Source organism: Geotrypetes seraphini, chromosome 2 (genome assembly GCF_902459505.1).
Source record: "Geotrypetes seraphini chromosome 2, aGeoSer1.1, whole genome shotgun sequence".
Classification (NCBI taxonomy): Eukaryota; Metazoa; Chordata; class Amphibia; order Gymnophiona; family Dermophiidae; genus Geotrypetes; species Geotrypetes seraphini.
Window position 1 is genome coordinate 230,919,751 of NC_047085.1, and position 12,376 is coordinate 230,932,126.

At 44.1% G+C, this 12,376-nt stretch overlaps 1 protein-coding gene across 1 annotated transcript in view; it reads right to left on the minus strand.

Annotated features, from left to right (window-relative positions):
- Positions 1 to 876: 876 nt before the first annotated feature.
- MB (myoglobin) overlaps positions 877 to 12,376 on the minus strand; it is a 62,016-nt gene continuing 50,516 nt past the window's right edge. The window contains exons 2-3 of the mRNA XM_033929469.1: positions 10,226 to 10,445; positions 877 to 2,149 (exon numbers count right to left, since the gene is read on the minus strand). Of these exons, the coding sequence (XP_033785360.1) occupies positions 2,003 to 2,149; positions 10,226 to 10,445 (367 nt within the window). The 3' untranslated portion in view covers positions 877 to 2,002. The remainder of the gene's footprint in view (positions 2,150 to 10,225; positions 10,446 to 12,376) is intronic.

Sequence of the window (12,376 nt, forward strand, 5' to 3'; positions counted from 1 at the left end):
GTAAGAGCACAGTATGAAACTATATGGACTTGATTTTAATTGTGGCTAATCTGGCGACTCCTCAAGGGCTGTAGTATAAGAATGGGGCAACTACTTGGAGAATGGTGGATCTAATAATAGCATTGCTGACACTTGATAATGAGTGAACACTACTGCTTGCTGTATGCGACCACAAATAGGCAGGGCTGGGCTGGTGGCTCATTGGCAAAATGGCAAGCCCTATGTGGTGGCATAGCGAGGGTCAGTGGTGCCCCCCCCCAGCATCTCTTCTTCGCCCTCCACTCCTTCTGCGTCCTTGCTCCTTACATGCCCCCCGCTCCTTACATGCCCCTCGATCCTTCTTCACCCCCCACACTATACTTGCGCTCTCCCTTCCCCCTCCCCGTACCTCTTTAAATCACCAGCATGAGCAACTTTTCCCACCTGCCGTTCACACCGACATTGGTCTCCCTCTGACGTCACTTCCTAGCCCTGCGACCCGGAAGTGATTTCATAGGGGAGCCAGGCCTGCAAGAGCAGCAGGCTGGAAACGTTGCTCATGCTGGCGAAGAATTAAAGAGGGTGGAGGGCGTGAGCATGGCTTGGGGTCGTGGAGAGGTGACAGTGGCAACACCAAGATGGCGTCTGGGGGGGGGGCATTTCACCCCCCCTTTCTACATCACTGGCCCTGTGCACTGCTATGCTGAAAGACCAATTCCCAGGCCTAGTGTCTGCTCTCCAGACCAGATAGGGGCACTAAAGAGGTAGTTTTCATAGGTTCTGTGGGTAGTGGCAAAGCAGGCCCACGGGTTGTAACCTGGAGAGAGAGTTGTGTGTCTCAGGGAGCCCTTCCTGACTTAAGTCACAGCCCAGCAAAAATGGCAACAACTGCATTTGTTTAATATGCAAAACACATTTTATTGATTTCTTGAGAAAACAAGCTAATTCATGCTCACACTGAAATTACATGTTACAAAGTTAATTTTGTTCAAGATGACCAATCTTCTCTTTGAATGCTGAGCTGTCCCTCTATATTATGTGCTCTGCTTAAGATGGACAACTGGCTACACAACTAATTCTGGTGATTCTGGGCAGAATTACAGTAGCCAAAAATCAGTTATACAGATCACAAGTACAGTTAGAACAGTTAATTCGTTAGCTAGCCATGGATGATTTCTATAGATAAACTTGGGATACTGAAATCTTGCTACCAGCTACTAAAGTGGTTCCCAAACCTGTCCTGGGGGAACCCCAACCAGTCAGGTTTACAGGATATCAGCAATGAATAGCCATGGGTAAGATTTGCATGCAATGGGGACAATGTTTGCAAATCTAACATAAATATTCATTGACAATATCCTAAAATACTGACTGGCTGGGGTTCCCCCAGGATAGGTTTGGGAACCACTGAGTTATTGGACGATACATGCCTTGTAAGTTGAACCCTAGTCCCAACCACGGGCAGCCTATGGGAGATGCAGAGGGATGTGGGGCCATGTGCAGAGACTCACAGAAACAGAGAAACATGATACAGATAAAGGCTAAATGGCCCATCCAGTCTGCCCGTCTGCACTATCTCCTCCTCTCCCTAAGAGATCTCATTGTAGGACTTTGTCTGCAGAAGTCCGTAGAGGCTGAAAAGCAGGATGTGTGAAAATCAAAGTTGTTCAATGGGAGGCCTGGCCCTGGTGCCAAGGAGCAAAATGCAAGAACATGGTACTGTGTTTCAGCTCACAATTTTTTAAGTCTTATTCCAGTGGATTTTTGTATTTATTGTCCCATTATTCCTCTTTAATAGGAGAGAAATGACTACCAGCCTTATACCTTACTAAGGTGAATTAACAGCTATTTCCCAAACCAAATGCAATATTTATTGCACTAAATTCTAAGTTGTGCGTAGCGCACTTTGTGAGCTTCTCTAGGTATTGCTAATGCTCAGAAATGGGAAGAGGCTTTGAGGCGTGCTGGCACAAAGTAATGTGATAATATTGGCAGTCTCCCCGCTCTCTCACCCTAGCCGCGTTTAACCATGAAATCCATGTTCCTTGTAGCCAGCAGCCATATCATGGCAAAACATATCCATGAACTTCTTTATGGCTGCTTGAGTATCGGCACCGCACTCTGCAGGGTGTTTCTCTGCCATAGTATGGCTAAATGCAGAACCAAAGTCCTAAAGAACAGCAAAGAGAGAAGAAAGTGAGAAACATGTCTCTGGGTGGCTTTTCTCAGTCTCAGACCTTTTAGATTTTCTTTCTTCATATTGGTAAGTTTTACTGCTAACTGAATGCTGGAAGGTGGAGGAGTGGCCTTGTGGTTAGGGCTTCAGCCTCAGCATCCTGGGGTTACAAGGTCAAGCCCAGCACTTAGGGTTACCAGATTTTCCTGAAGGAAAATCCGGACCCATGGCCATGCCCCCAGGACCGCCCAGTTCCCCCCGCCCCCCCCCCCCCCCAGATAGCATCCACACATGTGCGTGGATGTGATATCACTGCATTGTGTCAGCACACGTATGGCTGCCCTTTCCTGACATGTACGGACACAACGCAGTGACGTCACATCCACGCAATTTTGTCGGGAAGCTTTTCAAAACTCAGACAAAGTGCCGGGTTTGAAGAAAAGACGTCGGGACCCCCGGACATGTCCTCAAGAGGAGGCCAAGTCCATGGAAATCCAGATATCTGATAACCCTACCAGCAGTGCTCCTTGTGACCCTGGACATGTCATTTAACACTCCAGGTATGTTAGCCAGATTGTGAGCCCACTGGGACAGATAGGGAGAAATACTTGAGTACCTGAATGTAAACCACTTAGGCTACAAGTGGTGTATAAATGCAAATAAATATCTACACTTCTCCCTCCAGATTCGCGGGGGATAGGGGCAGAGCCGGACCGCGAATGGCGAAAAACCGTGAATATCCAGCTGTGACCCACTCCCGCCTTCCCGGCCTTACCTGGTTGTCTAGTGGGCTTTCGGGGTAGGAGCGATCTTCCTACGCTCCTGCCCCATGCAGATCGCCATTAGGAAATGGCTGCTGTGAGTTCCCGTAGTCTCTCGAGACTACGACGGGAACGCCCTACAGCTATTTCCTAATGGCGATCTGCAAGGGGCAGGAGCGTAGGAAGATCGCTCCTGCCCCGAAAGCCCGCTAGACAACCAGGTAAGGCCAGGATGCCGGGGGGAAGACTTAACGATGAATTTTTTTTTTCCCCTCCCCAAAAAATCACGAATATGTGAAATTGCGATTGCCGAAACCGCGAATGGGGAGGGGGAAGTGTAGCTGCAATACAAAAAGCTTTCCTACAGCTCTGCCAGTCTACATCTGACCTGTTCAAGGGCAGTGCTGCTACTATACATGCCCTTTTGATTCTTACCAATTTCCTTGTACCTGATGACCAGGTCCTTATTATTGGGATTTATTAACTGCCTATTCATGAAGAGATTCACCCAAAGTGGTTTATAATACATTGAGTAGTAATCAGATACTCTTAAGTACTGGTATTTCCCTCTCTGTCCCAGCAGGCTCACACTCTAACTGTGGTACCTGGGGCAATGGGTTAAGTGACTTGCCCAGAGTGACAGGGAGCAGGGTGTGGAGGCAGCAGCTCTAACCACTAGGCCACTCCTCCCGTTCCCCATAAAAGACTCAAACTGGTAGTTTAGCAGAAACAAGCTCTAGGCCCCATTACCACTTTTAAACCATTCTAGCACAATCTGGTGATCCTCTTCTAAAATACCAGTGCTGACAATAAGCACGGCCAAACCTGGATGTCTCAGTTCTGATCTCTATGCTTTAGATAAAATGGACCTCCCTTGTATCAGATAAGTATATATTTTTAATTTTTGGTTTTAAGTATTTTGTGGCCCCTTTGGTGTGTGTTTGTTTGGGAAGAGATAGTTATGTGTTTGTGTTTATATATTGTTTTTATTAAAATTTAATACAGAAATTGAACTAAAAAATGAGGCTCCACACATGAAAGTGCCTTTGAATATTAGCTCAATAGTTAGTAAGTAACCCCCACTGAATATAACAGGACTTGTATTATATAACATGCATTAATACTTATAGTAACATTGTAAATGATGGCAGATAAAGACCCAAATGGTCCATCCAGTCTGCCCAAATATACACTCTATAATTTTAATGATTTAATTTAAATTGTTCTTTTTCTTAGATATTTCTGGGTCAGAAACCCAGAGCTCTGCCTGGTACTGTGCATCTACTGGAGTCTCCATCAAAGCTCACTCCAGCTCATCTAAACCCTCCCAGCCCATCCTCAACTGAATGGCCATATATGGGAAACAGACCGCACTTAACTGCAGCTCTTTATAGCAAAATGGGGATTCCCTCTCGGGTTCTAGAAGAGGAGGTGCTGCATGAAGCTGAAGATTTGTAGCTCAATGTGAACACCATTGATGTCTGAATGTGCAGTTAAGTACTCCTTTTGGTTTACCATACAATTGAGGCCGGAGCCTGGAAGTTTTGACTGACAGCATGGTTTTGCCAACTTTCAGTCAGTCAGGATTGAACTTTGCTATTAAAGCATTAGGATTCTGCAATATATTTATTTTTTGAGTTGTAAGCACTCCTATTGGAGTATTTTGGGGGACCCATGAAGCCCTTTTAACTAAGGTCTCCTTTTTTCTCCAAAACATTTTTGGGTGCTCCTCTAATTTTGATAATAAGATATATTGAGTTGTGGAGTTCCTGTCTGTCTGTATGGTGTGTCCAGCATGTATCATTTTTCTTTCTTATATATTATTTCAATTACCCCAACAATGACTGGTTAAATGTTACATTGCTGAGTGCTAGGGAAGTAAAATTCCTAGATGTCAGACATGGCTGCTTCTTGGAGCAACTGGTCCAGGAACTGACAAAAGGGGGAGCTATTTTAGATTTGGTCCTTAGTGGAATGCAAGACATAGTACAGGAGTTAACTGTGTTGGGTCTGCTGGGAAACAGTATTCAAATTGAGCTGATACCAGGAGTAACATCGCAAAAGAAATCTACTGTAGGGGTGTTTAATTTTCAAAAGAGCAACTATGATAAAATGAGGAAAATGGTTAAAAAGAAGCCAAAAAGGATCAGCTGCAAAGGTTAGGACTGTAAACTAGGCATAGATGTTATTTAAAAATACCATCGTGGAAGGCCAGACCAGATGTATCAGCAAAGGTAGAAAGAAGAGGAAACGAGAACCGGCATGGTTATAAGGTGAAGTGAAAGAAGCTATTAGAGCCCAAAAGCATCCTTTAAAGAATGGAAAAAGGATCCGAATGAAAAGAATAAGAAGAAACACAAGCAGTGGCAAGTTAGATGCAAAGCATTGATAAAGGCAGCTAAGAAAGAATATGAAGAGAAACTTGCAAAAGAAGCAAAAACTCATAGCAATTTTTTTAGGTACATCAGAAGCAGAAAACCTGTGAGGGAATCTGTGGGACCATTGGATGATCAAGGAGCAAAAGGGGCACTCAGGGAGGATAAGGACATAGCAGAAAGATTGAATGAATTCTTTGCTTCGGTCTTTACAGAAGAAGATGTAAGAGATCTACATGAACCGGAAATGGTTTTCAAGGGTGATGATGCAAAGGAACTGAAAGAAATGTTGGTGAATCTGGAAGATGTACTAAGCCAAATTGACAAGTTAAAAAGGGATAAATCGCCAGGACCGAAATGGTATACATCCCAGGGTACTGAAAGAACACAAAAATGAAATTGCTGACCTGCTGTTAGTGATCTGTAACCTGTCGCTAAAATTGTCTGTAGCACCTGAAGATTGGAAAGTGGCCAATGTTATGCCGATTTTTAAAAAGGGCTCCAGGGGAGATATGGGAAATTACAGACTGGTAAGCCTCACTTCAGTGCCAGACAAAATGGTAGAAACAATTATAAAAAATAAAATTGTGGAACATGTAGACAAACATGATTTAATGAGACGGAGTCAGCATGGGTTCAGCCGAGGGAGATCTTGCCTCACTAATTTGCTTAACTTCTTTGAAACTGTGAATAAACATGTTTCAAGTTTTTTTTAAGTTTTATTATGATTTTATATACCGCCTATCAAGGTTATCTAAGCGGTTTTACAATCAGGTACTCAAGCATTTTCCCTAGCTGTCCCGGTGGGCTCACAATCTATCTAACGTACCTGGGGCTACAGAGGATAAAGGTGAGCCGGTTGATATAGTGTATCTAGATTTTCAGAAAGCTTTTGATAAAGTTCCTCACAAGAGGCTCCTGAGAAAATTAAAGAGTCATGGGATAGGTGGCAAAGTTCAGTTGTGGATTGGTTATCGGATAGAAAACAGAGGCTAGGATTAAATGGTCATTTTTCTCAATGGAGGAGAGTAAACAGTGGAGTGCTATTTAACATATTTATAAATGATCTGGAAATTGGAATGAGTGAGATGATTAAATTTGCAGATGACACTAAACTGTTCAAAGTTGTTAAAACACATGCGGATTGTGAAAAATTGCAGGCGGACCTTAGGAAATTTGAAGACTGGGCATCCAAATGGCAGATGATATTTAATGTGGACAAATGCAAAGTGATGCACATTGGGAAGAATAACCTGAATCACAGTTATCAGATGCTAGGGTTCACCTTAGGGATTAGCATCCAAGAAAAGGATCTGGGTGTCATCGTAGACAATACGATGAAACCTTCCGCCCAATGTGCGACAGCAGCCAAAAAAGAAAACAAGATGCTAGGAATTATTAAAAATGGGATGGTTAACAAGACTAAGAATGTTATAATGCCCCTGTATTGCTCCATGGTGCGACCTCATCTGGAGTATGGCATTCAATTCTAGTCTCCTTATCTCAAGAAAGATATAGTGGTACTAGAAAAGTTTCAAAGAAGAGCGACCAAGATGGTAAAGGGGATGGAACTCCTCTCGTATGAGGAAAGACTAAAATGGTTAGGGCTTTTCAGCTCTTGGAAAAGAGACAGCTGAAGGGAGATAAGATTGAAGTCTACAAAATCCTGAGTGGAGTAGAACAGATTCAAGTGGATTGATTTTTCACTCCGTCAAAAATTACAAAGACTAGGGGACACTTGATGAAGTTACAGGGAAATACTGTTAAAACCAGAGAATAGTTAAGCTCTGGAATGCATTGCCAGAGGATGTGGTAAGAGCAGATAGCGTAGCTGGTTTTAAGAAAGGTTTGGACAAGTTCCTGGAGGAAAAGTCCATAGTCTGTTATTGAGAAAGACATGGGGGAAGCCACTGCTTGCCCTGGATTGATAGCATGGAATATTGCTATTCCTTGGGTTTTGGTCAGGTACTAGTGATCTGGATTGGCCACCGTGAGAACAGGCTACTGGGCTTGATGGACCATTGGTCTGACCCAGTAAGGCTATTCTTAAGTTCTTATGTTAAAAGTGGAAGTAAGGAAGAAGTAGGGAATTACAGGCCAGTAAGTCTGACTTCTGTGGTAAGCAAATTAATGGAAACACTGTAAAACAGAGAATGGCGAAGTTTCTGGAATCCGGTGGATTGAAGGACCAAAGGCAAGATGGATTCACTAGAGGTAGGTCTTGTCAGACAAATCTGATCAATTTCTTTGACAGGGTGACCAGAGAATTGGATAGAGGGAGTGCGCTAGATGTGGTGTATTTAGATTTTAGCAAAGCCTTTGACAGTGTCCCACACAGATGTCTAATAAATAAACTGATTGCTCTCGAGATGGGCCCAAAAATTATGGCTAAGTCAGAAACTGGTTGAGTGGAAGACAACATAGGGTAGTCGTCAATGGAGATCGCTCTGAGGGAAAGGATGTTACCAATGGTGTGCCTCAAGGTTCTGTTCTTGGGCCTGTTGTTTTTAACATTTTTATAAGCAATATTGCTGAAGGGCTGTCAGGTAAAATTTGCCTCTTTGTGGATGATACCAAAATCTGCAATAGAGTAGACATCCCAGATGGTATGAATAACTGAAGAAAGACCTAGCGAAGCTTGCAGAATGGCAGCTAAAATTTAATGCTAAGAAATGCAAGGTCATGCATTTGGGCTGCAAAAACCCAAAGGAACAGTTCAGTTTATGGGGTGAAGAACTTATGGGCATGACAGAAGAACAGGACTTGGGTGTGATTGTATGTGATGATCTTAAGGTGGCCAAACAAGTTGAAAAGGTGACAGAGAAAGCTAGAAGAATGCTAGGGTGCATAGGGAGAGGTATGGCCAGTAGGAAAAAGGAGGTATTGATGCCTCTGTATAAGACTCTGATGAGACCTCATTTAGAATATTGTGTACAATTCTGGAGACTGCACCTTCAAAAAGATATAAAAAGGATAGAGTCTGTCCAGAGGAAGGCTACTAAAATGGTGTGTGGTCTTCATTATAAGGCGTATGGGGACAGACTTAAAGATCTCAATCTGTATACTTAGGAGGAAAGGCGGGAAAGGGGAGATATGATAGAGATATTTAAATACCTACATGACGTAAATGTACATGAGTCGAGTCTTTTTCATTTGAAAGGAAGCTCTGGAATGAGAGGGATGAAGTTAAGAGGTGATAGATTCCGGAGTAATCTAAAGAAATACTTTTTTACAGAAAGGGTGGTAGATGTGTGGAACAGTCTCCCAGAAGAGGTGATGGAAACAGAGACTGTGTCTGAATTTAAGAAAGCCTGGAATAGGCACATGGGATCTCTTAGAGAGAGGAAGAGATAATGGCTACTGCAGATGGGCAGACTGGATGGGCCATTTGGCCTTTATCTGCCACCATGTTTCTATTCCATAAGACAAGTGGCATAACACCTAAATACAAAGGGACATTCTCACGGGCGGAACTTAGGAGAGACATGGACAGAGCTGCTGTTAGTTACATGTGCTCCTGTTGCATTTGTGTGACCAAAGTTACTGGTATTTATTTAAGCAGTTTTGTAAACTGCCATTCGAATTCCATCAAGGCGGTGAACAATAAAAAAAAGGTCAACAGAACATAATGAGAAATCATTAGTAATACATTATCCTAAATGACAAGACATGAAAGGGAAGGAAGTGTTGTAGGTGCACAGTAATAATTAACTATAAAACACACAGAGGAATATATGCTAAGAGGGAAGATATTGGTTTTAAAAAAAACCCCAAAGGCTTCAAGTAACAAATTCAGAAAAGGCCATATGGGATAACCACATTTTTAAAAGCTCCTTATATGGATTGGTTGGGTGGTGGTCTTCCGAGGGATTATTCTGTTTTCTGTGAAGAATAAATGTTTGCTGTTGGTTTTGATCTGTTGGAATTATGTTTTGTCTTTTGTCTTTATATTATTATATGTTTTATTTTGTGTAATAATAAGAATAAAACAAATAAAAAGCACTTTATATTTTGGCAATGAGGATTCGCAACAAATAGTTGCAAAAAGTGAATTCTAAAGAATAGGGAGCATAATGCCGACTGCCGAGAAGGGGCAAACGGTAGCTTTCTCCAGGAAGGAGCATGAAGGCAGAAGGACCTTTGCGGTTGATAAGGGGCAGGAGAACTAAGATATAAAGGAAGACCAGAGAAGTGAACGTTATGCACAAGGAACAGTATTACGCCAAGGCCTATGGATGGTGTAACTGCTTGGCGATGCTTGGTTACGCTAGTATTCTTATAATGTTGTGTCAAAATAGGGTGTCACTGCGCAGCCATGAGACACCCAAAAGAGGATGCCCAGTTATAGAATTGCACTCTTGGCATATAACTGATATGCATAAATTTGGCCAAAGAAAGAGCCCCTTGACGTATATGTAGAAGTGATGGCACTGCTATGGATATTTATTAGCAAATATCTCAATGGTTAGGGCCATTGAATATAAGGGTAAAACCAAGCACCAGCTCTAATCAGCTTCGCTGAAAATCCGGCCCTAACATTGCTGCTAGATTATCCATGATATGTTTCCTTTTTTTCCTGAAGTTACTTTAGTAAAGCAAAATGTAGGGAAGAACCTGCATTTTCACTGTCTGGCTGGTTTGGTAAGTAATTCAGGTGGGCCACAAACCAGATATTTGCATGCACTGCCTCTATTACGTGAAAATATCTCCCATGCATATTTATTAGGGATACCCTGAAAACCTGACTGGTTTGCAACCCTCCAGTATTGCAATCTGACACTCCTGATTCTAGTTTAGACATTTGTATTAAGTCTCACAAGGGGGAGAAAGTTATATAGCATCAACTGTTGATCCTGACATGAAATGGAACCCTAATTCTTGTTGCTAATCAGGAGACAACAGCATGGCATGCACACGCTGTCAGCACCACATACCTGCAAAAATTGTATGGGGATCTTGTGTTTCGTGGCATGGCTCAGTGCCAGTGGCTTCAACTCAGCTTCATGGTGACCCTTCTTCTTCAGGATTTTACCCAGGGCGGTAAAGACAGTGTTTCCATGCTTCTTCAGATCCTCTGAGTGTTTCAGCTCATCGGGCTTCAGATGCTTGAATTTCTCAAAGTGTTCCAGAGTTTTGGGGTTGTCATGGAAGAGCCTGCAGGGAGGCAGAGATTATGGTGAAAGAAGGCTTGGAACTCTATTTAAAACATCAGTGTGTTTGGATGTTAGGAGGCTGCAAGCACAACGGCAGAAACCTGAATTTTGGATGTGCTCCCAGCCAGTGGATTCTGTAGCAATTTTGAGATTTCTCTCAATTTTATTTATTACATTTAAAATGTAATAAATACTGCTCTCCCAGCCTTAAGACACTCAAGGAGGTTTACAATAGGTATATGCAAAATATAAAAATACAAACCACACATTGGCAAAACCCATCTGCTATCATCTAATATAATAAAGAGCTAGCCGCGCATGCACACTCCTATTTGCGTGTTCTGTGCGGTGTAGGTCTGTGGCCGCAGGAGTGCGTATGCACCAGTCCCCAGCCTTGGCAGCGGCTTGAGGCGTATGCGCCAGTTAGCTGCATTGGGCGACAGGAGCGGCTCTGGCAGCGGCTGGCGGGAGGTGGGCTCATGGTCCTGCCGCCGCTGCCGCTCCTGTTCACAGCGGCCTGCACGTCGCCGACTCACCCCCTCCCGCAACAACCGCTACCGCTCCTGTTCTTCCCCCTCCCTCCAGTCACCGCTGCCATTCCTATTTAAAACGGCCTGCTGAGGTTCGCGGCCGGCTGTAGCGAACCTCGCAGGCCGCTCTCCACGTAGTAGCATGTTCCCTCTGACGCGATCGCGTCGGAGGGAACGTGCTACCACGTGGAGAGCAGCCTGCGAGGTTCGCTACAGCCGGCAGCGAACCTCAGCAGGCCGTTTTAAATAGGAATGGCAGCGGTGACTGGAGGGAGGGGAAGAGGAAAAAGAAGGGCCATGGAGGAGGCAGGAAAGGGGGCTGTTCTGGTGGGAGGGTTGTGCTGAGTGCAGATAGCGGAGAGTTGGGCCAACCTCTCCTTCCTCACCGACGCCAAAGAAGCTGCAGGCCCCACTCCCTGTCGCGCTCTGAGCACTCACGATTGGCTGAAGGGTGTCGTGCCAGTGCTGCAGGTACAAGGGGATGCTTTTGTTGGAGAGGTGTGCTGGGGGGTAGACAGCTTTGCTCGGGGGGGGAGGAGAGGGAAGACACAAGGGGGTCAGGGAGAGGGAAAGGGGGCTGCTTTGGGGGAAGGGGTATGCTGGAAATAGACAGCTCTGGGGGGGCGGGGGAATGACACAAGGACACAGACACAAAGAATGACACACAGGGGGCCATTGAGACAGACAGAAAGGAAGACATTCAGGCAGCGTCCAAGGAGAGACAGCCAGTGTCCAAGGAGAGAAAAACAAATAAACATAGACAGACAGCGGCCAAGGGGAGAGAGAGAAAGAAAGAAAGATAGACACACACATCTATTCTAGCACCCGTTAATGTAACAGGCTTAAAGACTAGTATTCTTCTATAAATTAGGAATGATTGTAAACCAACAACATCCCCTCGCTGTTACCTCTTATAGCTACTAGATAATATGGGAAACAGCCAAGCTTTTAATTTATTCTGAAACCCAAGATAACCTTCCTTTATCCTTTTAGGTTGAAAAAGAAATAATTTTATTGAAATCCTATTCCAAAGAATGGACTACTGACTTTTCTTACTAGTTAGAATAAAGGGAACACTGAGACTCTGATGCTCAAAAACTTGCCTTGAAAATAACAATGGTTGTAATTTGAGCCAATCAGTGCCTTATGTCACTCCCACTGCATCCCAAGATGCATTGAAAGGGGGAAGGCCTGTCATTCGCAGCACACGGCCCTCTAGGCAGGAGGGAATGGGCTTCCCTCCTGGTGATTTTGCAGCGGAAGGTTTGGGGTATCGGGTGATATGGGGAGGGTTGCCTGATGTCAAGGGTGTGGGAGTGATGTGGGGGGGAGTTCCAGGAATGTTGGGGATATGGGAGGAATGTTGGAGAGTACAGGGATATCAGGGGGTACAGGGATGTCA